The 26976-nt window shown below is 39.3% G+C and overlaps 1 protein-coding gene across 5 annotated transcripts in view; it reads left to right on the plus strand.

Annotated features, from left to right (window-relative positions):
* Positions 1–26976, plus strand: part of LOC109113087 (collagen alpha-1(XII) chain-like) — a 70836-nt gene that overhangs the window by 5109 nt on the left and 38751 nt on the right. For 3 of the 5 annotated variants that reach the window (XM_042747040.1, XM_042747044.1, XM_042747042.1), the window contains exons 5-30: positions 140–196; positions 1668–1931; positions 2048–2212; positions 2367–2540; positions 2644–2934; positions 3021–3623; positions 4133–4411; positions 4649–4924; positions 5978–6250; positions 11815–12084; positions 13813–14079; positions 15278–15470; positions 15581–15705; positions 17765–17914; positions 18072–18191; positions 18660–18824; positions 19014–19160; positions 19582–19724; positions 20781–20910; positions 21780–21925; positions 23121–23250; positions 23357–23493; positions 25132–25261; positions 25685–25824; positions 26213–26345; positions 26812–26832. In XM_042747040.1, coding sequence (XP_042602974.1) covers positions 140–196; positions 1668–1931; positions 2048–2212; positions 2367–2540; positions 2644–2934; positions 3021–3623; positions 4133–4411; positions 4649–4924; positions 5978–6250; positions 11815–12084; positions 13813–14079; positions 15278–15470; positions 15581–15705; positions 17765–17914; positions 18072–18191; positions 18660–18824; positions 19014–19160; positions 19582–19724; positions 20781–20910; positions 21780–21925; positions 23121–23250; positions 23357–23493; positions 25132–25261; positions 25685–25824; positions 26213–26345; positions 26812–26832 — 4929 coding nt within the window. The remainder of the gene's footprint in view (positions 1–139; positions 197–1667; positions 1932–2047; positions 2213–2366; positions 2541–2643; positions 2935–3020; positions 3624–4132; positions 4412–4648; positions 4925–5977; positions 6251–11814; positions 12085–13812; positions 14080–15277; positions 15471–15580; positions 15706–17764; positions 17915–18071; positions 18192–18659; positions 18825–19013; positions 19161–19581; positions 19725–20780; positions 20911–21779; positions 21926–23120; positions 23251–23356; positions 23494–25131; positions 25262–25684; positions 25825–26212; positions 26346–26811; positions 26833–26976) is intronic. The other 2 variants (XM_042747043.1, XM_042747045.1) reach the window with 2 other exon arrangements.

Below are 26976 nucleotides of genomic sequence, written 5' to 3' on the forward strand. Positions count from 1 at the left end.
TAAAATAGTAAAATATCCTTATACAGCAATTAGAAATGACTGGAGAAGGCATGGAAATTCATTGGCCAAAAATAACCCTTTTAATGGAAGGAATTCATTTTCTTCAATACAGTTTTTTTTTGTTTTGTTTCTGTTTTAGTCCAATCGAGTGGTTTTGAAGGAGGTACCAGGAAACCTCATGTCTCCGATGCAGTCAGTAAGTAAGAGCCTCCAGGCTCTTTCCATTGCTATGTGATCATTGCATTTTATTGGGAGTTTCCAAATTAGTCAGTACGCAAATGTGTATGTCTTTGTTTCTTTCCAAATTTATGACTCCTGAAAACAATTTAGCTTGTTAGTCAGCATTAACTTTTCCAGACATGATAAACTGAGCCAGTGTTTCCAGCATGACTTTTGGGTGAGAGTTCATAAGTGGCCCCTTTGCTCCTGATTTGAAATAAAACCCCCAAACCTCTCGCAATGCAGAAAGTGGAAAGCATTACAGCTCCGCTCTTTACAAGAGTGCTGTGACCTCGTCCTCCAGATGAAGGTGAACAGCTTTACTTTTCCTTTCCTACATTAAGCAGAAGTGGAAAATCCAATCTCCCCTCACCCCCGCCCCGAATACCATAATGGTTAGTTAGCATGCCTTCTACAGACTCTCTAAAAAACCCAGTCTCAACACTCCAGTGCTTCCATTCTGCTGGCGCAAGTGGAAAATCAGTGAATCTAATTACTGTAATAAAGGAAGGTAAGATACGATATGTCAACAACTTCCTTTCCTGTCCTGCCCTGTTTGCCATAAAGGCCTGGCAACATCTTACAAAAGATGCAGCCGACACAGTCCGTTCAAGGGCAGCAAATTCCATAAACTGTGGTTGAGGGCAAGTATGATTAAAAGAAGAGGAATTTTTCCAAATCATGTGGAGGAATGGAGTTCATTTATGGAGTTCAAGAGACAGGGAAGGACAAGTAATGACTCGCCTAATAACATTACAAATAGAGACAGACTCAACCCATATGTCAATAAAGGAATGAGTTGTAACCAGTGTATACTGCGTAATACTGTAGATACATGTGGTGCTGATATGGAGTATGTTCCCCTTCTTATTTGTATGTATAAAAATTTTTATGTTTTGATTGACACTCAGGCATACTGTATCAATAAGCACATACATTTGTATGACAAACAAATACATGATACTAAGGGGCAGTCGTGGCCTAATGGATAGGGAGTCGGACTTGTGACCCGAAGGTCGTGGGTTCGAGTCTCAGATCCGGCAGGGATTGTAGGTGGGGAGAGTGAATATCCAGTGCTTTCTCCACCCTCAATACCACGACCCTTGAGCAAGGCACCGAACCCCCTACTGCTCCCCAGGCACCGCAGCACTGGCTGCCCACTGCTCTGGGTGTGTGCGTGTTTATTCACTACTCACTGCTGTCTGTGTGCACTTGGATGGGTTAAATGCAGAGCACAAATTCCAAATTTCCTTCGAGATTTTCTCGGTCTTACTCTGATATAGAAAAAGAGGTCGGAATTTAGAGTCCTATGCCAAATGTGTCTGGCAAATCTATTAAATGGTTTATATTTTAAAAGCTTTGCATCCTTTTCAAAAGTTCATCACCTTTTCCAAAGTCAGATCTGTCTAGATTTTCTTAGCTTCTGACTCTTTAACTCTTTTTCCCAGAATGCTTACCAAGTGCCATTGCTGACCTTGTCTTCCTGGTGGACGGCTCTTGGAGTGTTGGGCGGGAAAATTTTAAATTCATCCGCAGCTTCATAGCAGCCATGGCAAGTGCGTTTGACCTCGGAGAGGACAAGACTAGAGTGGGTGTGGTTCAGTACAGCACGGACACCAGAACTGAGTTTAACCTCAACCAGTATTTCAAAAAGGCTGAGCTGCTCAGAGCCATTAACAGTCTACCATACAAGGGCGGCAACACCATGACAGGTACCGAATTCACTCTTATGTAATCATACTGAAACCTGCAAATAATGTTACTTCTGAACAACAAAGTTACGATGGGAGTATCAAGTCTCAGTGATTCTATTGTGATTTTTGTGCAGGTGAAGCCCTGGACCACCTGCTGAAAAACATGTTCACGGAGGCTGCTGGTGCTCGCAAGGTATTCCCCAGAGTTGCTGTAGTTATCACAGATGGGAAATCTCAAGACCCAGTGGAGGGTCACGCCAAGAAGTTGAAGAATGCTGGAGTTGAAATCTTCACTTTGGGTATGTGGTCATTCATCAATCATCACTGCCGTTTTTCATGGTCTGGATTTCTTCTGCACTCTCACAGGAATGGGTAGCTTTCAAGAAATCCATCCACAAAGAAATCCTTGAGGGAATTCTGAGAAATAATGCATTATTTATTATTTTTATTCAGGGATCAAAGAAGCAGATGAGGAAGAGCTGAAACAAATGTCCTCAACACCCTACAGAACGCATGTGTACACAGTGCCAAATTTCGACATGATCAAAGCTGTGGAGAAATCGCTCATCACACAGGTGTGCACCAGTGTGGATGACCAGCTCAACTCGCTGGTTAGCGGCGAGGAAGGTAAACAAACAATAACAATTGTAAATCTGCTTTAGCAGGTTTATTAAACACAACCCTGAGCATTAAACATGACCCCATTTTTCCTCTTTTTGTTTATTTGCAGCCATTGAGCCAGCGTCAAACTTGCAAGTCACAGAGGTTGCGTCCAAGTCAATGCGGGTGACGTGGGATGCATCTATAGGGGAGGTGACTGGATACAAGGTGCAGATGGTTCCCATGTTGGCTGGCAGCAAACGTCAGGAGCTGTACGTTGGGCCGACTCAGACCTCTGTGAATGTGAGAGATTTGTCCCCTGATACAGAATATGAGATCAGCCTGTTTGCACTCAAAGGTCTGTCACCCAGTGAGCCGGTTATGGCGATGGAGAAAACCCAGCCCTTAAAATTATCGCTCGGTGAGGAAAAGTCAGCACTGTTTAACTTTCCACTGTATTCAATTGATTAAATATCAGTTTGAGCCACAAACTTTTTTTACTTTTAGAATGTTCTCTCGGTGTGGATGTACAAGCTGACGTCGTTCTCCTGGTTGACGGTTCCTACAGTATCGGACTGACAAACTTTGCCAAAGTTCGAGGTTTCTTGGAAGTCCTGGTCAACACCTTTGACATTGGGCCGGACAAGGTTCAAATCAGCTTGGTCCAGTACAGCAGAGACCCACACACTGAGTTCTACCTGAACACCCATCATGATCTGAGCGCTGTGGTCAAAGCCGTGAGAACATTCCCCTACCGCGGAGGGTCCACGAACACCGGCAAAGCTATGACGTATGTGAGAGAAAGGATTTTTGTTCCAACCAGAGGCGCTCGTGCGAATGTACCTCGTGTTATGATTCTGATCACCGATGGGAAGTCCTCTGATGCCTTTAAAGACCCAGCGACTAAGCTTAGAAACACGGATGTAGAGATTTTTGCAGTGGGCGTCAAAGATGCTGTCCGCTCGGAGCTGGAGGCGATTGCTAATCCTCCAGTGGAGACCCATGTGTACACCGTAGAGGACTTTGATGCTTTCCAGAGGATTTCCAATGAGCTAACCCAGTCCATCTGTCTGAGAATTGAGCAAGAGCTTCTGAACATCAAGAGAAGAAGTGAGTAGCGTCCGATTTTACCACTAACTGCTGTTAAATTTTTTGTCTCTGGGTCTGGATGTGCATAGAACCACACATTTTGAACTTTGGTTTTGCACCAATTTGTGCTAAAGTTTAAAGGGTTAGTTGACCCAGAAAAGAAAATTCTGTCATCATTTACTCGCCCTCATGTTCTTCCAAACTCATGACTTTCTTTCCTTCTTTCTTTTGTGGAACTTATTTAACAGAATGTCCAAGCTACTCAATTCTAAACAATGAAAATAGTTAGCAGAAGCTGTCAAGCTCCAAAACTAACAAGCAACAATAAGTTCTAGTTGTGTGCTGTATTTTGCATCTTATAAAGTCATACCATTATCTTGGCATTACAAACAGGCCAACTTATCAAAAATTAGACAACACATTCTGCCTGTAAATGTACTGTAACCATTTTTTGGCTATAAACTGGATGTGTCCTTTTAGTCAATCAAAGTGAGGAGCCTCATATATTTCGGTTCTGCTCTCTTTTCTAGGTCTGATTGCACCCAGGTCTCTGACCTTCTCAGAGGTGACCTCCAGGAGTTTCCGAGCATCTTGGGTAACTGATGCTGTGGATGTGCAGTCCTATCTGGTGCAATACAGGCCTGACACTGATACAGAAACAGGCTACATCTCTGTTTCTGTGCCGGGAGAAACCGCTACGACTGTCTTACATCACCTTACTCCAGTCACAAAGTACGAGGTCAAGGTTTATGCCCAGTATCAGAAGGGAGAAAGCTTTCCTATATCGGACTTTGAGACCACACTAGAAGGTGATTGTCTGTTTTCTATAAAAGTTAGCTAAGCTAAGCTAATTACTATTGACGTTCCTTTTGAGACTTTTAAAGGAATAGTTTATCCAAATGTTGTTCTTGATGACTTTCTTTCCTCCATACAACTAAATGTTGAGTACGGTATTTTAAAGAATATCCTGGTGAATTTGAGGAAATTGTTGCTGTAAAAGTCACAACAACAACCTTTTTGTGATCCTTATGTTCCAATTTGTGCAGAACAAGGATCTGTGAATAACCTGAGAGTTTCCGAAGAGACGACAAGCAGTTTCCGAGTCTCATGGGGGGCTGCTCCCGGTCCAGTGGTGCGGTACAGACTCACATATGTCCCGGTCCAAGGAGATAGTGGGTTGCTAGAAACTGCAACAGTTGGCCTCGAGACTACCATTGTTCTGCAGCAACTTTACCCAGTTACCACCTACCATGTCTCTGTGGCAGCTGAATACCCATCAGGCGTTGGGCCTCAGATGCAGATTGATGGAACAACCAAAGAAGGTGATTGGAACAACTTACACACTTCCCCTCCAAAATACTATGTCCGTTTGAGCGGAGGATGCCATGAGATTATGCGTCTGAATTCCTTTTACTGGAATTTTCTCACAATTTTAAGTGAGAAAGTGCCAGTTCAGAAGACTGTTATTTTTTTTACATTCATGCAGGTCATTGTAAAATGTTCTTGAATTGTTAGACTAGTAGTCACAGTTAGCAAGATTTGCATTTGTTTAAGAGGGATGCCCACTTATTCTTGCATTTTAATTGGTTGTTTCCCAGGCTTTTTTTATATCAGACAACTGGTGTAAAATTGTACAGTGATTGGATGAGCAGCCAAAAACACCTTAAGTGAATGGAAAATTTGATTTTGACAAAAACTCTATGAGACGTTTCCCAGAATTTCTTTCATTGAGTTGGCGAAAAATATCTGTTTGGTTAGGCAGAACCTCGGGGTTCTTTATCAAGTCAGAGAGTAGTTAGTGTCCAAGCATGAGCCAGCTGCGTCTTAATAGCTGCCTACAGCGATGCAGCTGCAGTCTGTCCACACTTATTATTTGCAAATGACAAATCCCAGGTCATGACTTTTGACACCTGTGTTAAAATGAGTTTTATCTCTGCATTGTCTCTGTTCCAGTCAATAAATTAGTTTTCTAACTTCTACTTCATCAGTTTCTTAGTTGTACTGCTTTCAAAGGACACGATTCCTCAAAATTTGTTTGCGTATAGTGATCAGACTTGAGATTTTTCACCTGGTGGATGATAAAACCACTTAAAAGCAACATTAGACTTAGGCTGATTATACACGGGGCAACTTTTTGAGCATTGTTGCCGGGCAACTTTGGTAAATGTTGCTGTCAACAGGCAACCAGGTGAGACATAGAGCCCATGACCGATCTAAAATATCCAAATATAAATTTAAATAAACCCATTCTCAATGGGAAAGTGCCCAAGAAACATTGCTCAAAAAGTTGCTCTGTGTATCATCAGCCTTACATTGAAGGAGGGAACATTGGGGTTACTTTGTTTTTAACTGCTTTCTCTTCATATATCTGATAGAACGTGGCTCGCCGAGAGACCTGCGTGTTTCTGACGAGACGGTGTCGTCCATGAGGCTGTCCTGGGCTGCTGCACCAGGAAGAGTCACTCAGTATCGTGTGTTCTACCAGCCCACAGAGGGTGGTGAGATGAAGGAAGTGTCAGTTAAGGGGGACACCACAGTAGCCTTGCTTAAGAATCTCCATCCAGGCACAGAGTACCAGCTGGCCGTGAGGGCACGCTACTCCTCTGGGTTAGGCGAACCACTGCAGGGCAAAGGAACCACACTAGAAGGTACGGCTGAGAAACACACAATATGTGTAATGTAATCTTGAGGACACACCCCATTTTGGGGGTAGTGGGATGCAATGGTGAAAGCTCAGGGCTCGTAACTGGAAGGTTGCTGGTCCCAACAAAGAGAGAGCCATGGATCTCATGTGCACTGCTTTTCTTTTTGCCAGCCCCCATTTGTTTTCATTGTTGATCATTAGTAAATGATAACATATGGTAGGATAAAATCAGCAACTTTCCAATTACTATTCCTTTAACCCCAGGCTCCTGTTTGCTACTTTGGATGAATGCATGTGCAAAATGACATTAGCACTAAGGTTTCTGAGTACCAGAGGATATATCCCAGACATATCCCATTTCTTCCCAAGAAACATGATTGAATGTGGAATCGTTGTAATTGTATACTGTTTTTTGTAAATGCAAAAGGCACCCATCGAACTCCCTTTGAGTGCAAGATTTGAGTACATTATTTTGGATAAGTTGAGAAAGTGCGGCCTTGGAAAGACTAGGGGCATTTTTAACATCCTCAGCCCCTGTCAGAAAGGATAAACAAATAGGTTGAACAGAGCTGAGTGATTATACTGCTCCTTCTTTCATTCAGCCCAGATAAACAGCTCATAGGTCTTTTGGGGTTTCAGAGGACCAAATCTTAAACTACGGCAACATGGCTACAGTATCTGCAAATGAAATTACCAAGACAAAAGCTTGCCCAGGTTCTTAAATCACTGAATTCCGGTAATCTTATGTCACTGAACCTTCAGTGTCAGATTTGAGGGCCAAAGATCAGAACCCAGAAGGAGTTAAGTGATGGCTTTAAATGATGGAAAACCTGTTAAAGGGATAGCTTACCTAAAAATCTAAATTCTGTCATCATTGAGCTTAAAAGAAGTACTCTGGGCTGTCAAGATTACTTTTTAATGAAAACATATAGTGACCAAAAATGTGTTCTGAAGCTATAACTCAGCCTTGTGAACCTTGTATGGCTCAAATTAAATGATTAACACCTCTTCTTGGTATCATTGCTCATATGTTTTTGTATTCACTGCCATTACTTTACCCAGCTGAGGGTCATAAATATAGCAGATGAGCAGAAAATCCATGTGACTGAAACAGATCAGCTTCTGAAGACTTGAGATATATTGCCTAAGTGGTGCTTTTTTGTCTTTTGTGGCAAGATATATTAGTTTGGAAGAACACGAGGGTGAGTAAATGATGTCAGAACTTTTGGGCAAATGATTCTTTAAATGAGAATAGCTGAGTTTGTTTTTGGTAGGATAGAGATTTGGCCTGGGTTGTTCTTTTCTGTGGACCATGTAGTGGTTTGTATACCATGCAGGAGCCCTGTTCTCGAAATCTGATCTGTGAGAAGCGTAGAATTATGGCTTGATTATGGACTGACATAGAAGATTATGAGATGGTGATTTCAGCTCCTCCATCCATTCATTGAGACTCAGTCAGTGGGAGCTGGACTAAATGAAGCTCTTTAATGCAGATAGTTACGTAATGCAGGAACTATGCAGTTCTGGAACAAAGGAGTAGAGCAGTCATTCAGACATCTCTGTTCCTTCCTTTGCATCCTCATGAGGATATGCATAAAGAGGAGCATGAAAGATTTCCGTTCTGTCCCCAATCTAATGCACGTGTGTGTTGCTCTGGTCCAGTTTATAAACCTAGCGTGTCCATTTGTAGAGTAGAGAAGGTGTACGATCCCAGATGCTACGCACATTTTGTGATAATTAATGCTGTCTTAGCTAATTATTGACCTGTCTGTGTGCAGCGAGTCTTCAACAGGTTCAATTACCTCAAAAAGGATGATTTCCAGCAAATCGCTGAGAAGACCTTTAGGCTTTCTGTATAAAAAAGGGAAATGCTACGTGACGCTATAACAGTTCCCATATTTTTTATTTAAATGTTATTTCTGTTTTTTTAAAGCTACACTGACCTAAAGAATTGTTTTAAAATCAGTGTTTAAAGGGATTTGCAACCCACTGTAGTTCTACAGTTTCCTTTTAAACAAAAAAATCATACATTTTCTGCAAGATAATTGAAGTGGTATGCAAAGTGACGGTCTTATATCTGCTGAATCCGTTGCTCTAAAAATGTGTGTCTGTGACGTCACTGAGTGAAAACCGTGAAAGTGAAATCAGCTGTTTTGTTTCACCATCTCACAGAAGATTGAAAAAGGAATCAAAAGGGTTTCCATCTGCATATATACAAAGGATAATCAGGAGATGTGAGGAGTTATCACAATGTAAACTCAAAGGGGTGCACATGTGGAACACATTACCTGCCTTGTACTTTAGATGAGATGATTTCCAAAGGGATCTTATTTGTATTATATTCTCGTTAGAGTAGCACCTGGCCAATCGAAGCGAGACAGATTACATAGAAGGATATTATAGTGTTACATACAGATATTCATTTAAAATAAAGACTCAATCAGCTAGATACAAACAGGCCAAAAAGTGACTTTGTACTTCAGCACCTGGGTATCCTCAGAGGAGGATTGTCCTTCCTGTTTGCCATCTGTCAGAGTGCCTAATGCGTTCAAGCTGGCCTCGCTGTCCGGCCCGTGACCCCCGGAGATGTCTGTAAAGCACAGATGAAGGGGACAACCGAAAGCTCTCCCAGCACCTGTGTTTTCCTGGTGATTGACACGAGGTTAAACTTCAAAAACACTGCAGAAAATTTACTGCATGTGTATGGTCTGTCTCGGCTTTGGTTTTCGGAGAAGGACAGGATGCCAGATTGGCTATTTGAATGGAATTGCGTATTTAAATGGATATAAAAGATCATTTGAATTTCAAGGCTCTTTTAAAGACAGAGTCAAATAAAATCCTGCTGTCGGGCTGCAGAGAAATGCATATGAATGTTGCATGTTGAGCAAAGATGTTAGAAGACACATTTTTCAACAAGATGCACTGTTTCCAATTTGTGAAAATTGTTAGGACTTATAATCATGTCAGGCAAGGAGGAGACCAAACAGGAGTGGGGGGAAAGACAAGGATAGAGGGATGAAGAATGATTGGGGATTTAAGAAGGTATCAGACATTTAAGAAGGGTACTTTATGATGGTTTTGTAGGGATTTGCCTTGTTTTGGAAAAAAGCATGTTGGCAAGCATTCGCTCCTCTGCTTCTCCAAATTCGCAGAATCCTGCAGTGATTTAAGAGTGTATATTTCTCATGTGTACTATGTATCAATTGACCTATCGGTAAGCCCCTCCCCTCAAACGCAGATGAGCCAATGGCAGCCAAGTATCAGTTGCACAGGGATCGGAACTCAGACATTTGTTCAGAATGTTCATTTTCTGGTTGGCATACTCTCATTAAGTTACAATTTTGATCTGCTCAAGCAAAAGTCAATGTCATCTTATGCTTCATAAAGATATTTCTGGCTAAAACTATCTATTGTTAGAGTTAGTGAGTCCATGCTAACGTACAAACCTAAATAGCAAACAGCTCTCACATCATGTACAGTGTAGGCCAAAAACACATAAACGGTCTACATTTCAGTGCCTCTCCATATGAAACTGGTTAAATGTAAATAAATTTAATCTTACATGTCGGTACATAAACAGTGTTGATCCTGGATGTTGTGATTGCGATAGTAATGACCGTAATATAAGGGCTTCTCCCGTTTGGATTGTGATCTGTTTTTCTACATATTTTAAAATCTTCTGCCTATCCCTCCATGGCATATTTAAGTCCCACTTGACTTAACATTTTGGGAAAAGGTTTTCACTCTGACAGCTGTCATTGCAAGACTGTAGCAACTCCGTTTGTTTGGCAGAGTGAGCAACAGTAACTAAAGTAACGATAAGTCAATTATAAATATTATAATATATGGACCCTCATGTCATTTCCAAACCTGCATGACTTTCAAGGAGATTAAGGAATGTCAAGCTTCAAAACAAGAGTATTATAGTTAACTAAAACTAATACCATAAAAAATGTTGTTACTTAAATGAAATAAACATTTACTGCAATAAAAATAAAACTTAAAAAAATCAGTTCTTTCAACTAAACATTTTTTATAATTTTTATGGTTTTAATTTTAGTTTTAGTTAACTATAACCTTGTTTTGGAGCTTGACAGCCAAAGCTTTTACATGATAAATAACTAAACTAAAACTGAAACTGAAATAAAAATGAATGAAAACTGTATAGACATTTAAAAGTATAATAATTTTAATATTTTAAAAACTATAACTAATAAAAATGACAGAAGCACAGAACAATATTACTAAAATATTAATTAAAATTAAAATGGAAAATACAAGAATAATAACATTCAAAATATAAAAAAAACACTATAATATGAAGTATTTTTATATAATTTATGAGATTTAGAATTTCACTTTATTCCATATTGATTAAAAATATTAAACATACATTTTTCCAGAAACAAGATTTAAAGTGGCTCCATTAGTCTATCTTCAGTCTGTCCTTGCGTCACTAGAAATGCCTGGAGATCATACTGTATATCTGATGGTACATCAATCTCCCTGAGACACTGTCACATCATTTAAGTAAAAATATTTCATAATGTGATGTAAAAAATGTGAAGAAGTCTGCTTAGAAGAGGCCGTCTCAAAATCCTTAAAGGGTTAGTTCACCCAAATATTAAAATTATGTCATTAATGACTCACCCTCATGTCGTTCCAAACCCGTAAGACCTCCATTCATCTTCAGAACACAGTTTAAGATATTTTAGATTTAGTCCTAGAGCTTTCTGTCCCTCCATTGAGAATGTATGTACGGTATACTGTCCACGTCCAGAAAGGTAATAAAAACATCATCAAAGTAGTCCATGTGACATCATAGGGTCCGTTAGAATATATTGAAGCATCGAAAATACATTTCGGTCCAAAAATAGCAAAAATTATGACTTTATTCCGCTTTTTCTTCTCTTCCGGGTCTGTTGTGAACACGACTGCTGTGACTGTTGACGTACGACGCTGCTGACGTGTTATCTTTGTTATTGGGCGCACCAGAAAACACGTCAGAGGCGTCGTACAGTATACCGTACATACATTCTCAATGGAGGGACTGAAAGCTCTCGGACTAAATCTAAAATATCTTAAACTGTGTTCCGAAGATGAACGGAGCTCTTACGGGTTTGGAACGACATGAGGGTGAGTCATTAATGACATAATTTTAATATTTGGCTGAACTAACCCTTTAAGTAGAGTGCTTTTGGGACTCTGTGGTGGGTTTTGTAAGGTGTGTGTGTGTGTGTGTTGACTTTAGACTTTATGACCGGCTGTTAAGTGTAGTTTCACCTGAATGAAATAGTGCTCATTTCAGTCCTGACACACCTGCACCAATGACACCAGAGACATCATGAGAAATGGTCCATCTGCTTCTAGAAATATATCAGATTATGGCTCAAGGTGATTCTGCTAAAATACAGCTTGGAATGAATTTTTTTCTCGCTTAAAAGTCTTTTTCTGAGAGTAAGACTTTCAACTTTGGTCCTGAGCTTTCCCTACACCACACCTCCCAGTTTCTAACATTTCTACACATAATTTCAGTATATTAAAGTTCATTTTGTGTGTTGCCTGCAGAGGTGGGCTCACCGAGAGACTTGATAACCAGTGATGTGACGGACATCAGCTTCATGGCATCATGGACGGCCGCTCCAGGAAGAGTGAGGCAGTATCGTGTTCGCTGGAGGTCTCTGTTTTCCGAAGAGTCTGGGGAGAAGACGGTGCCCGGGGATCTGACCAGCACACTTTTAGAGAATCTCACCCCTGAAACACGCTACCAGGTGTCTGTGTTAGCGTCGTATGACAGAGGCAATGGAGAAGCACTTTTGGGAGTGGAGACCACTGATGGTACGTAAATCTGTTTTAGCTGTTATTGTAGTAACCTCATGTTTTCTAAATCAGGAGTTTGTGAAGAACTGTATGAGTATGCAAGTTGATGAATGCTAATAATGAATGAAATTATAAAATAAATAAGGCGGATGCACAATTAATTGAAATGAATTTGAAATTGTGATATGGCTTTTAAGGCTGCAGTTAAGTCTAACGCGGTGCATGCTTCAGAGTAAAGCGTGACACTGTGTTAAATTTCCAACATTTTGTTTTTCAGCATCATCAAGTTCTCTGCATTTTACCAGATTTGTAACAAGAAGCATTTTAATGAAACTACATACTTCTCTACCATAGAATAAGCGAAAAACAGTATGTGAAAAAGTGTAGTATGTCAATTTTGCAGTATTTACAGCTGAAAAGTACAGGTTACTTCACAGCAAAATTCTTAAGTGTGCATCTGATAGACACTTTGCCATCCCATGAGGCCATGGGAGAGGAATTGTAAATGGCATAAGATCACATGACAAAGAAGACATGAATAAGTTATTACTTATTTTAAGAAGTACATACTTAGAGAGTATGTAACTTAAAGTGTTACATGCATTTTTGTACTAATATACATGACAAAAAAATAAAAGTTTGAAAGTCAAGAATTTGAAGAATAGTAATACTGTAATTTGTAGTGTAAAATAAAATGGATATAATTATCAAATAGTCACAAAAAGGGATCAGTGTTCTTAATAAATGTTCTTCAGTGGTTCAGTCTTCAAGAGCTAAAGTATTTATCACTGTACAGGGCTCTTGATTTGCTACATGGTTCTTTGAAATTAAAAGGGTTCTTGATGTTGAGGTTCTTCGGATCAACATATTGGCCCAGGAGTACATACTGTAGATGTTCTGTGGTAATATGGAAACTTAAAACGGTTCTCAAATGACTGTAAAACTCATTTTGAAAGATTAAATAGTGTAAATAGAACCCAGTGAAACCTTTTGGGATGATTGGCTCATTAAAGGAAGCTGGAGGTTAGGTTGGGTTGGGTTAGATTTAGGGTTATGGTAATCTTTAAATCTAGCAAACGTCCATTTCTTCCAGAAAAGAAAAATTGTTCTTTGGGTAATACAGACGTGACAGGACATGCACGCCTGCACCTCAGGCTTAACCATCTAAAGTGCATCAATCAACAACTGCAATCTGTGGTACTTGATGGAAAGAAAGAAATGGAAACGGACGAGAAACCTTTGAATCTTAGCTAGTTGAAAAATTATTTAATGTTAGCCTGACTACGTCAAGTTGCGGTTTTGCGCTTGGCGCCGAATCTTGGCGAGTACGGTGAGTTTTGAGTTTCTGTGCAGTAGTCACTGGCCTGGAAAAAGTGAGCTGATCGCAGCAACGGGTGCAGTGAACAGTGAACGCCGCTGCGGGAAAGAGCAGTTTTAAAGGGTTGCATGTGTGCAGGGCAGCCCATAATACAAGCCGTATGTCGACCGGGATGCTGGCTGAAGCGTGGATGCGTTTTCTCTACCCAACTCAAATCGTACAAACTCATGGAAACATGACACCAGTGTGGGGATCGAGAGAATATTGGAAGAAGGAAAACTTTTGCTTCCTTTTGGCTTGCTTGTGGTTTTGCGTTCACCTCTGACCATCCCTGCTTGTCTGTTTTCATTTCACTTGTCAGTTTTTGGTTTACCCAGGCCAGTCTAGTAGAATTTTAGTCAAACGTTCTTATTTTTGTCTGTTTGTAGCATCTGCGTCTGCCAAGGCTTTACGGGTGTCTGATGAAACTGAACGCACCATGCGTGTGACATGGAAAGCCGCTCCAGGCCCCGTGGTCAGCTACAGGCTCACGTATGTCCCTGAAGTCGGAGGTAAAGAGATGACGATGAAGATCCCCGCCAATGTCACCAGCACCATACTGAGGAAACTACAGCACCTGACCACCTACAACATCAAAGTGCATCCCATTTACAAACGAGGAGAAGGAAAAGCAAGGCAAGGAGTAGGAACCACACGTACGTTGGCCAATAATTCAAAGCCCATGAGTCACAGATATGTGCAGACACAGGCACGCATCACCACTTACAGTGCACTACAAAAAAATTACATTCCTCCAAAGTATTATGCTCTTGTTTTTGAGTACAAAGGTCTTAATTCAAGATTTGAGAAGCAAAATGACTTAAGATATCTGAAGAAAAAAAATAAAAAAATAAAAAAGTGAGTTTATGCAGGGAAAAATATCTGCCAGTGGGGTAAGAAAAATCTTAAAACTTATTTTTAAAACTTAAAAATCTTAATTCAAAGGGAAAACAAGATTGCTTTTCTGACCCCATCGGGAGCTTTTTTTCTCGAAGCAAGAACTCCATCTTTCCTACTTTCTTTTTTATATGTTTTTACTAAAAAAAAAAATATATTCTTAATCAGTATTTTTGTCTTATTTTTTTAGTACAAATATCTAAGAATTCCTAAATCAAGATACATTTACTGAAGAAGCAAATTAAGATATTAAGTCTTCTTTTCTGAAAAGAATGTTTTCAGATTAAATGAGTTTAAGCTTAAAACAAGAAAAAAAATATCTCCCAGTAGGGTCAGACAAATAAGCTTTATTCATAGCAAAAACAAGATTATTCTCCTAATATTTCTTCTTGTTTTAATAAAAAACTTACTTAATTTTGATTCACAAGACTTAATATCTTAAGTCATTCTGCTTCTCAAGTAAATGTTTCTTGATTTAGGAATGTTTAGATATTTATAATGGAAAACAAGATAAAAAATAATACTGAAAAAAAAAAAATTGTGGCATAGGGTTATGGAATGGAACAAAGGACTAACATTAAATGTTCAACTTCAGTGCATAACACCTCCTAAATAATTCTTGCTAAATGAATTATTATTCAAAGTATTCTTAATTGTGATCAAACGTAACATTTTCACCTAATGAGCGATAAAACGGGCAAAAAACACATAGACTTAACATTTTGGAAGAGGGACCTGAGCCGTATCAAGAGACCAGAATATCACACTATCCAGACTTTTGGCTTGGTCCAGTAAGCAACCTATCAATCCTTAACACCTGAGCAACTGCATAGCAATGTCCTGAAAACCACCCAAAGCACCTTAGCATCATGCAAGTCACATATTATTTACTCTGAAAATTTCAGATCTAGTGATCACATTAGCAAATGCTGATATCTGCTTTTCTTCATCCTGCAGTGTCACCATTTAAAGCCCCAAGAAACCTACAGACCTCTGAACCCACTAAAACCAGTTTCCGTGTATCCTGGGATCCTGCTCCCGGGAATGTACGAGGGTACAAAGTAACTTTCCATCCCAGCGGAAATGATGTTGATCTTGGAGAATATCTTGTCGGGCCGTACGACAACACAGTTGTTCTAGAGGAACTCAGGTAATGTTTAGCATCAATGCATTTAGATGCTTCTCCTAATGTAAATATTCTAATCATACTTCTTGTTTTGAGTTGACACTTATGGTTTCAGTTTTGTCTTTCATTCACAGAGCTGGAACTAAATACTCCGTGGCTGTTTTTGGCATGTTTGATGGAGGTGAAAGTATGCCTTTGGCCGGGGAGGAGAAGACCACCCTCTCTGATGCACCTGAATCTCCTTCTCTTGATTTCCCCGGTATAATCTCAGCACATTATAAAATAACATCACATTTGTTTGTTCTAGGAATTCTGTTGAGAAATAAAGCAGTTTAAAAGTAACCAAAAATACAAGTCAAGTGCTGTAGTTAGGACAAAAAAGACATTAAAACAGAATTGAGTCAATGAGTATAAATTTACTAGTGCAGTACAAATATTATAGATAATAGAAAATAATGTTAAAATAAATACGTGCATGAGAAACTCAGAACAAGTAATTCAGTATATATGAAATATATAGAAATTAAATATATAAACCAAACACGTAACAATGAATGAGCTTGTGAATAAATGGACACTGTTTGCATGGCGAGATCAAGCGTATGGTTTGCAGTTGCGAGCTCAAAGTCTTTGGCAGCGTAGTTCGCCAGCAACAGCGTCTTGAGTTTGATTCTGGCTGCGATTGGCAGGCAGTTTAAAGACTTGAGTGTAGTCCTAACGTGAAAGACTTTCCAGAGGTTAAGTCATGCAGCAGTGAGGAGTTAAGCAGCAGATGCAGGGAGGATGATGGGAGTGTGTTGCAGAAGTTTAGTTGTGAAACGACCAGAGCAAAGGTCATGCGAGGGCACAGTTTTCCACATGTATCAACAGGATCTGACTGTAAACTTGTCTAAAACAGTGACCTGGTCAAGCAGGTTGACTCTAGGGTGCTAAAAGTCAAAATAGTTCTTAAATACTTGTTACATTATTACATGACTTATCAGGAAATTAAACATTTCAAAGGGGAGAAAATATATTTGAATTTAGAATATCTCATCAAAATAATGCAACTTCTTATTAAATCTAATAGCTCATGCAATAATTTAATTCAGCATGTTATAATCAGTCCTTTTCATTTCATCTGGCAACATATCTTGTGTGTGAGAGCTTGCCTGTGACATGAATTCAGGGAAAAAAAAAAATGCTCTGTTTTTAGTTATGCACTATTTCATAGAAGAGAGAAAGCCACTGAATAGCACAAGGTTAGGAAAGTGTTATGTTTCTTTGACAAAACCCTGACATGGAGTGATGGAGAGCAGATTAAACTAACAGTGATATAACATCATACCAACTTGCAGTGGCTTTTGAACATTTTTACTTATTTATCTATTTTTTAACCTTTTTTTTAGGTAGTTTTCATCAGTTTAGATGATATTGCCACTATTCATTAAATACACTATTTTATTTTATTTTTTATTTTATTTTATTTATTTTTTATTTTATTTTATTATTTCTTTTTATTTTATTTTTTTAATAATATAGTTATATTTTTAATTCTAGTTTCTGGTCTACCATCTCTAAGCAGTTTGACCAAGATGGTTTACAAGTTAAATTCTATTTACAGTAGACCATGTAGATCATCTAATGATGACCTTCGTGGACTAGCTAAAACCAGCTACAATCAGCTGGTACCAGATTTTCCAGCAAGAAACCTGTTCCAACTCACTCTTTATTATATATATATATATTTATTTATTTATTTATTTATTTATTTTCTGATCATGCTTGTAAACAAATCAATTTCACAAGATATTTTTCAATTGCAGACCATGTTTGATGGTGTCCAGAGAGATCACCAGTGTTCTAGCCTCAGTTTTGGGGCTCCTCTCATATTCAATAGGTATCTGGAGCTCCACACGTCCTACGGAGGTTGAGTGCGCAAAAGAGAAACAGCTCGTATTTCATGCATCACAAAGGGCTACTTCTTTTCTCTGTAGAACAGAAGCAATGACAATTCCAGGAAAATGGCCTCCAGGGCCGGATGCCAAAAGGGATTTGGATGCAACGCAAGACTGAAGATTCAAAGAAGAAAACTAGAAATTGAATGGAAAGAGTCTGTAGCTTCAAGAAATGAACACGAAATAAAAGTCTCCTCTAAAAGTGTGATGCTTATAAGTTATTGCAGTGTAAATGTGCTTTTTTATTTGCTGTGAGCATGTGTACATGTCTCTTCCCTGTTTCTCATCGCTCTCCTGCTGAACTCAGCTCTGCCATCAGCAGACATTATACAATCACATCTAAGCTCCTCTTGGCGTTTCTCGCTGGTGTTTTACTTGCAGAAAATCAGTGTAAAACCACAGCCAAGGCTGATATCGTCCTGCTGGTTGATGGATCCTGGAGTATCGGCCGCTTGAACTTCAAAACCATCCGGACTTTTATCGGTCGCATGGTGGGCGTCTTTGACATTGGCCCCGACAAGGTTCAAATCGGCAAGTCTCTTGTGCTTCTGTTTACTACATGTTTTTAGATTTACTTAGGTATATTCATGCATATGGGCTCCAGATGTGACCTTTATGCTAGGGCCATATTGAGTTATTACCAGTCATCGTCTCACTTGCATCATAATGGTGTGTGCTTCTCTCCCAGGTTTGGCTCAGTACAGTGGGGATCCCAAAACCGAGTGGCATTTGAACGCTCACGCCACCCGTGAATCCCTGCAGGAGGCTGTGGCCAACTTACCCTACAAAGGCGGAAACACAATGACGGGTACCGACCCATTACATATGTGCTTTATTGTTTACAGGCTTGAAGATGCACTCGTATTAGGCCATCTGAATTCCTGAAAACAACATTTAATGGCCATTTTTACCATTCTTTTAAAAATGATAGAAAAACAAAACAAAACAGAAAACTCATGCCTAAACAGTTGGGTTACAGAAGTAAAAACCAGATATATAAATCTTTAAAGATAGACTTACTGTGTGCCATGATGCTGTTTGCTTTAGCCTTTATTATTTCAACTGATTTAGTAAATAATTGTGTTTAACAGCAGAATTCCTGGTGAAAAAGTACATTACCCATGATTCAAAGAATCAAAATAAGCTAATCAGGCCAAATCACGCTTGATTTGATCCATAGATTATAGGAAACATATGAAGGTCCATCCACATTAGAAATAATTAAAAAAAATTGGGACCATCAGATGAAACCAACCTGCCGCTTCTGTTTCCAAAGGTATGGCCTTGAACTACATCCTCCAGAACAACTTCAAACCAAATGTCGGTATGAGACCCGATTCTCGGAAAATCGGCGTCCTTGTTACCGACGGCAAATCTCAGGATGAGATTGTAGTGAATTCTCAGAGACTTCGTGACTCGGGCATTGAGCTCTATGCCATCGGTAAGTTCTTTTCTTCTTGACTTTGTTGGCATTCTGTCAATGCAGTCTCAGTGGAAAATGAAAGTCTGCTCTCCTGTGTCCAAATATCACACAGCTTTTCATTTGGCAAGACTACAGCTTAATCTACGTCTCATTGACCCAGCTGAAATAATTGAGATCTTTCAATAATGATCTCCTCTTGGCTCCTAGGTGTGAAAAACGCAGATGAAAATGAGTTGCGATCCATTGCCTCCGACCCTGATGAAATCCACATGTACAATGTCAACGACTTCTCCTTCTTGTTGGACATCGTGGACGACCTCACTGTTAACCTCTGTAATAGTGTCAAAGGCCCAGGTACAGTCACGCACTTGACTACTGTATGTTTTGAATGCAAAATGGTCAATGAATCTAAACAAATCTGTCCTGGATCTGTTCTACAGACTAGAATAAAAAACCAAGAATTCCCAAAGCTTGAACTCTTGCCATCCATTTTTGATTTGCACTCTTGTTTTCCCAGACGGCTCTTTGTTTTTTTTACTAATAATCTCACTGAAAAGATTGTGAGGAAAGACTGTAGGTTGCACTCCGATCCTCCTTGGGGGATTACAGTGATTTACAGAACCATGAGACTTGATATATAACCATGATATATAACCCATTTAACCTTTTGCAAGAAGCTAATAGGCCTGAGGAAGATTTACAGTCTAACTGTAAACTGGTTTGAGAGTCGTTGGACACCACTGATCATGTTTTCCCATTGCTTTCTATGAACCAGGCGGCGGTCCAGGGACGCCCACTGACCTGGTGACTTCAGAGGTCACACACTACTCCTTCCGTGCTACCTGGATGCCGCCCGACGAGCCAGTGGAGAAATTTCGTATCGAGTACGTCCCTGCCGCAGGAGGAAAGACTGAAGTGGTGAGTGTTAAGAACACATATATCCGGCCTGTGTTCAAACGGAAATGCATGCATACTTTAGAGACTTTAAGGGAATTTATGGCACTTTCATTTGCTAGCATCTTGTACAAAAATTAATTCTATAGCTCTGTGTCTGTGTAGTGAGCTGCCTTATAAAGCAATCTCCAAATCATCACAGAACATCAAAAACCTCTTATTTGGATCACTAGATATAGAAACTATTTAACTGTGTCTTCAGCTGCTTCTTGAAAGTTGTGATGGATTCAGTAGTTCGGGTGGAGGTTGGCAGCTCATTCCAACAGAGAGGAGCAGAGAGGGTGAAGGTTTCATTAGTTTGATATTTTCATGTTGCTAAGTTAATGACACAATACTATTATAAGCTTAAATATATATAGCTTTATATAAATATTCTTAAATTAGTTTTAAGAATTTATTAGCAGTTTTCTGTATTGAATTAAATATTTAAGTATAATCTGCATTTCACTTGATTTGTCTGGCATGCATTCTGGGATTTCTTTTTCACAATGCTGCCTTCAGAATTGGCTAAAGCAAGGCATTCATTTTCCTACTAACGTTTTGCATTGGGAGACATCGATGATTCCTTAAAATGCTGTCTATGTAGACAGCTCACTAACGTTTGGAACTGAATTTATATGTGCATTTTTATTTATTATTGTTCCTATTGCATGGACACCATAAAAGTCAAGTTTGATGAAGAGCAACATTTGACATTTAATTTCCATATCTCTACATACCTCTTGTGTAATCTTAGTAACTTCTATAGAACCGGACAGCTTTCATATAACATTTCATTCAGAGCTATGCTGCTTGTCATATTTTATTTAAACATATACTGTACGCTGTGTCTATATGGCTTAAAAGTATCACATATCAGTATGGGCTGAACTAGATCCCATAAATCTCACAACATGTTCCCGCGCTGAATTCTGACCTCTTAGTACCTGCAACTTCAGAGAGATGATTTCAGAAGGCCACATGCCTCCCCTTTTCACCCCTCTCAGCAGACAATCACCTTTACCTGATGATGTTTTACAGATGTTCGCTGATGGCGAAGAAAACACAGTTGTCCTGGTCAACCTTACGCCCATGACAGAGTATATTGTCAGGGTGTATGGAGTGATCGGTGAGGAGAGCAGCGAGCCTTTGAAAGGAACCGAAACCACATGTAAGTTAACCTTTCCTGCTGTTTATCGCACTCGTCCTCCTAGTTCTACTGTTCAGTCTCACTATCTGATGAAATTCACTGCATTAACATATCTTTACCTCAACCACCGGAAACTGTAGCTGTTTCCTTGCATACCGGGCTATATTAAAAACCTTATTAGCTACATTTTAACATGGTAGCAAACTGTACATGAGCAAACATAGCTCAAATATTGTTTTATTTATTATTGAAACGGCCCGCATTTTCCACCTACTTTTGAGTGACTGAGCATGTCACAATGCCTCGTCCACAAAAGACAGATGCAGTGAATTTGGTACAGTATGTCCTATACGTGTTGGGAGCTTACTAATGATGCCTGAAAATGTGTTTAGGTAGGCAACTTAGTATTGTTTGGAGCAGAGCCAATAGAAAACCGCAAAGAAATACTGCAGCTACTACAACTTACAATTTTAATGCTGGTTTCCACATCACAAATATGGAACAGCTGTAAAATCTGTGAAGTGGTCCCTCGTCAACAGCTTAGTTTTGCTCTTATGGACGGACAAAGTAAACTTGTATAATTTTTACAGATTTAAAGTAAACAGAACATCTTAATTGGCTATTCTCACTTTATAGTTTGCTTAAGTGTTTTTTACATTTCTCACTATAATGTTTATGATCAACATTACAAGGCCTTATCCCATTGTAAAGAGGGCCTTATCGTTTTGTCATGAGCCACTTGGATGCAATAATCTGCTGTGGTCACTGTGGCTGTGGTCATAAAGCTAGGTCATTTTATTGCTCATGTTTGACCAAACTTTTTATTATTCTTTTTTGTTCTTATAAAGCTGTATTTTAGATCAAAGTTTCCCTCTTTTGGGTTTCTACAGTGCCCCTACCTGCTGTCACCAGCATGACCGTGTACGACGAGGCCATAACATCCATGCGGGTCAGATGGGAGCTAGTGAGCGGAGCCAGCGGGTACTTGCTGAACTACAACACCATCAACGCCAGCATGCCCTCTGGAAAGATAGAGGTGAGAGCCTGTCGCATTGACACCTTCCAGAACACCCTCCAGACGATCTCTCAAAATTTCCACCACTGCTTTATTAAAGCTCAAGGCAAAGTTAACCTACCTCTGCCAGCAGCTCCCTTAGCATAGCCAGATGGTCTGCGTAGGTAGGAATCAACTGTTTTACAACACTGTACAGGCCTATAAGAAAGAAAATCACAAATGAGTTATTTTATTTTTACTTTATAGTAGATTATATTATAGTATATTATAGTACTATATTCATATTTTAAATGATTAGCTTTTATTTTTATATTCACAATTTTCATTCAAATTTTAGTTTAAGTTTTAGTAAATTTGTTGTGTGCTAATGTCATTTTTATTAGTATTTAAAAAATATTTTTATTAATTATTATTTTTTTTTTTGTAATTTTCATATGCCAGGGAAACTTGAAATAAAAAAAGTCACCTAATAATTATCAGCTGTATTTATATTTGATAGTTATAATTTGAATTTTAGTTTTATTTAATTAAAGTGTAAATTAATAAAGTCAAAATTAATTGACAAAAAGGATATTCAATGAGGTTTTTTCAGTTGGTAATAAAAGAACCAAGATCTTAAACTGTGCTCAGAGTTGCATAGATACTGAAACCTGCAATCAAAAATTATAGATACCAAATTGAAGCATTTTCTCGAGCATTTCTCAGATTCAAACCATTTGATCTTCTGTCCACATTTTATAGCTCTATATTCTTCTTGTACTGTATGTCAACTATTATTTATTTCACCTTAGGAACTTTAGGATACATCTGAGACCAAGTTGATAATTAAATTAGACTTAACCGAAAACTCCATTTGGTCTCCTGAGCAATGAAAGAGCGACCTCTGAGCAATAAAATCTTCCTTTAGGGGGTCTACAAAATGCAGACTTGCCCAACACACAAGCTTTTGGCAAAACGAGTTAATACTGCCTGTTCTGGATCCGTTTCTTCCCTGAACTCATGTACATAATAGTACCCAAATATCAAGAGATGCTCTGTTTTTTGGAAAAGTCACAACCATCATCCCAGGAGATCAGGCTGATCTAATTTAGTCTGGAGGAGACATACCTTAACAACCGGGAGTGTGTTTATGCCAGGTGTTCCTCATAACAAGTCTTGTCTCGCTGGGCCATTGCTTCGCTAACGTCTGTCCTCTTAACATCCCTCCCTCCTGCAGTTACGAGTTGATGCAGAAATGAATGATGTTCAGCTTATGCAGCTGCTTCCAAACATGGCGTATTCGATCTCCCTGTTCGCCCTACACGGGGAGGCAGCCAGCGAACCACTCATCGACAGAGGAGTCACTCGTACGCTAGTCTTCTCCTTATTTTCAGATGGTTTCAATCTGTTATTTTCTATACGTAGTATATGCTTTTATAGATATCAAATGAAATGCATTTATTTCTCTCCTAGTGCCTCTGCCTCCATCGGGTAAGCTGAAAATCTCAGAAGCGACTCACAGCTCCATGCGTCTCACCTGGGATGCAGCTCCTGGGAATGTCAGGAAGTACATCATCACTTACAAGCGAGAGGATGGAGAGCTGAAAGAGGTGATCAAAATGTGTAATACACAGCAGGGATCATCAAAATCGAAGACACAATACTCAAAACTCACCAAATTCTGAATCGCTAAAATGTCCCATAAACCGATTCTAATTAAGAAAAAAAAAGTTCTTGAACATACATTACCAGTCAAGTTTTTGAAAGAAATCAATACTTTATTCACCAAGGATGCATTAAATTGTTAGATGGCATGGATTTGGCTCCCCTGTGCCCTCCTGTCCATGTCTCCTGTCTGCAGTGATGCCTTTACAGATATTTCAGAGTGCTGTTGTTTTTTTCCAGGATGAGTCTTTTATTTTTGAAGATCTACTGAGATGAACCAGTGGAACTATTTGAGAAGGTCCGAAAGGTCACATCCAAAGACTATAGAATACCCAAGACATGTCACCTGTATAGTTTTGAATAGGGAAAAATGCAACGCTCAATATGGCCGCTCAATCGCAGGAAGCCCCGCCTTCTGAATGAATGAGCCAATCGCTAATCGGTAAAGTCAGCGCGTCACTGCAGCTGCCGTTAGAAGTGTCCTGGTTGATATAGAAACAGTCAGCGTTCTGAGACGTGCTCAGGACTGCGCATGTGCACTGCATGATCTAGCCTAAATAATAAGCTTTTTATAATGCTATTTGAGCAAAATAAACAACATTTATGACACAGTTGTTATCAGATTTCTTTGGTGATTTCAAATATGAAATTTAGTCGCAAGCCTAGTGAACAGTTTTGTAGAATATGATGTTTCCCCATTCAGAGAGATAGGAGTTGCACTTGGATGCCCGAGAGCCGTTTCAAAGATGGCCGCCGAGTGACATGACTTGTCTTAAAGGGACTTTGGTCACATCCAAGCAAACTTGTTGATAGGATGCAGACTGTTGTTTATCTCTTCTTGGACATACTCTGGAACAAGGTTAAAATGACCTGATTCACTAAGCCAGACTCTGAATCCATCTTTGGATCCATACAAGGCAAAACATCACTATCGCTGTTTATCATACTTAGGGATTTAAGTATGACGTGCATGATTCATCAAATTATGTGTCTTGTTTCGGAAAGATGTGTTGTTACTTCACCAAGTGATCAGACTTTGATCATGAGTTTTGCCTGGTGTGCATTGTGCAATAAAAGAACAAGGGGAAAAAGGAGCGATATCTCAACCATAGCACATTTTAGTCATCAAAATAAGGTATTGTGAATATTAAAACTATGATATGATTTGTTTACTATCAAGACAACTTACAACAGCCTAGGGTGAAGTTAGAGTATTAACAAGATTCAGGACAAATATAAATGTAAGGATTAAGCATAGTCAGATCGCTTAAGGGTTTTCATGCAATCAGGCACAGAATATCAGAGACTTGAGCCAATAAGCAACCACTAAGAACAACATAGCAATTCGCTGAGAAAAATCTGAAAACCTTCAGCAAGCATTGTCCTCAGAAGATCTAGTTTGGTGGTGTCCTTGTTGTAAAAATTCTGTTAAAAAAAACATAACATAAAAACTCAGTTTTTACTCCGTTGCACCAACACAGAGTAGTGAATGGAGTCGAGGCAAGTCGGCCTGTCAATAGCATCTGTTATTCCCATTTCCCTTGAAATGTGTTAATGTTAATGCTGACATTGGTGTTTGACAGGTTGAGGTCAACGGTGACATCACCACTCTGGTTCTCACCAGCCTCCGCTCTCAGACAGAGTATGATGTTGGCGTCACTCCCGTCTACGACGAGGGTCCAGCAAATCCCATGCTTGACAGCGGAGTTACTGGTGAGCTTGTAATCTTCTCTGATTCTCCAAGATGACACCAATTGACCGATGATGTTGGTTTGGCAGCAGCAATCACTTCACGGCTGCCGGGTTTTGTTTGCTACGTTGGTGTTGAACTATGCGACTTACTGGCTACAAGACCTGCAATTTCAGCAGGTCTTTCAAGCTCCTTGTCTGGATAATGAGTGCCATGTGTGACGCCACCCTTACCCAAGCCACGTGTATGTGTTCATGGCTTTACTTTATCAGTCCCAAGGGTAGAATCCTTCATCAGTCCCAGCTGATCTCCAAGTCTGCTGACAAACAAACACTTCCTTTAACACAGGAACACGTTCACTTGCTCCAACTTGTCAGTTCACATGGTTCACAGTTCCCATGTTCAGACCAGTTTCTATATTTCACATACTTTCTCTTTTAACATTGATGTGGTTCCTGCTCCCAAGAACTTGAGGTTTTCTGAGGTGGGCCAGACTTCGTTCAGGGCAACATGGGAGCATGGAGCACCAGATGTCGAACTGTACCGCATCGGTTGGACCAAGCAGGGCGAGAACAACTTCAAATACGTACGTTTATTCATTAATTCACATTCATTCATTTGAAAGACGCTTTAATCCAAATTAACCAAAGACTTTGGAGTTGCAGCCCACATTCGCACTCACTCTTAACAATTAAGCTTCCAAAAGGGGGTTTTGCAATGATTCTGTAGAACCATTTTTGGGATTCCCAAAGAACCTTTTTAGTGAACAGCTCTTAAAAAGAACCATTTTGTTCCACTAAATATAACCTTTCGATCAGTGGAAAGGTTCTTCGTGGAACCATTGATGCCAATAAAGAACCTTTATTTTTAAGAGTGCAATTGATTTTAAAGCAACATCAAATTACATTTTCATTACAAATTTAATGAACTCTCTAAAATAACATGTGAGACTCACTAGAGTTGATCTATTGTAGGAAATCCTGAGTCGTGAAGAGACAAGCCACGTTTTGCCAAATTTAGACCCAGACACAATGTATGATGTCACTGTCACAGCCATCTACCCTGATGAGTCGGAGAGTGAGGATCTGATGGGGAGCCAACGCACATGTGAGACTAACACACAACCACACATGTAGAACACTAACTCTTGAGTACTGGGACAGAATCAGTTTACAAAACTGAACAAATAGCAGTGTATGTATAAAGGAATCCAAAACTGCTTCTTTTGTCTCAACAAATCTGCCTTTTTCTTGACGATCACTGAATATGTTAACACTTTCATATGCAAAAAAGGTCATACAGTATATACTACTGTTGAAAAGGTTAGGGTCAGTAAGGTCTTGTAATACATTTTATTCAGCAAGAATATATTAAATTGACATTCATAGATTAAAGATGCCACTATGATCCTAGTATGATGGAGACATATTATTACATATTATTGCTGCAACGCAGTAAAATAATATTACTTAAAAATGTAAACATACAGTATTTATACTTTTGTTTTTGTTTAGTTCAAATGTTATAGCTACTGACGATACAATAAAATAACGTGTTGTTTATCTTTTTCTAGTGTCAAAGGTCATTACACCCGGTATGTTGTATCCAATGAGAGAAAATGTTATTGTTAATGTAAATGTTAATGAGGAGGATGAACGAAGGAAGATGACGAAATGCATGTGCATTTTTGTGTTTCACCAGATACTCATCCACCATCATTTGTCCATCATCATTCATC

Source organism: Cyprinus carpio, chromosome B20, assembly GCF_018340385.1.
Source record: "Cyprinus carpio isolate SPL01 chromosome B20, ASM1834038v1, whole genome shotgun sequence".
Taxonomy (NCBI): domain Eukaryota; kingdom Metazoa; phylum Chordata; class Actinopteri; order Cypriniformes; family Cyprinidae; genus Cyprinus; species Cyprinus carpio.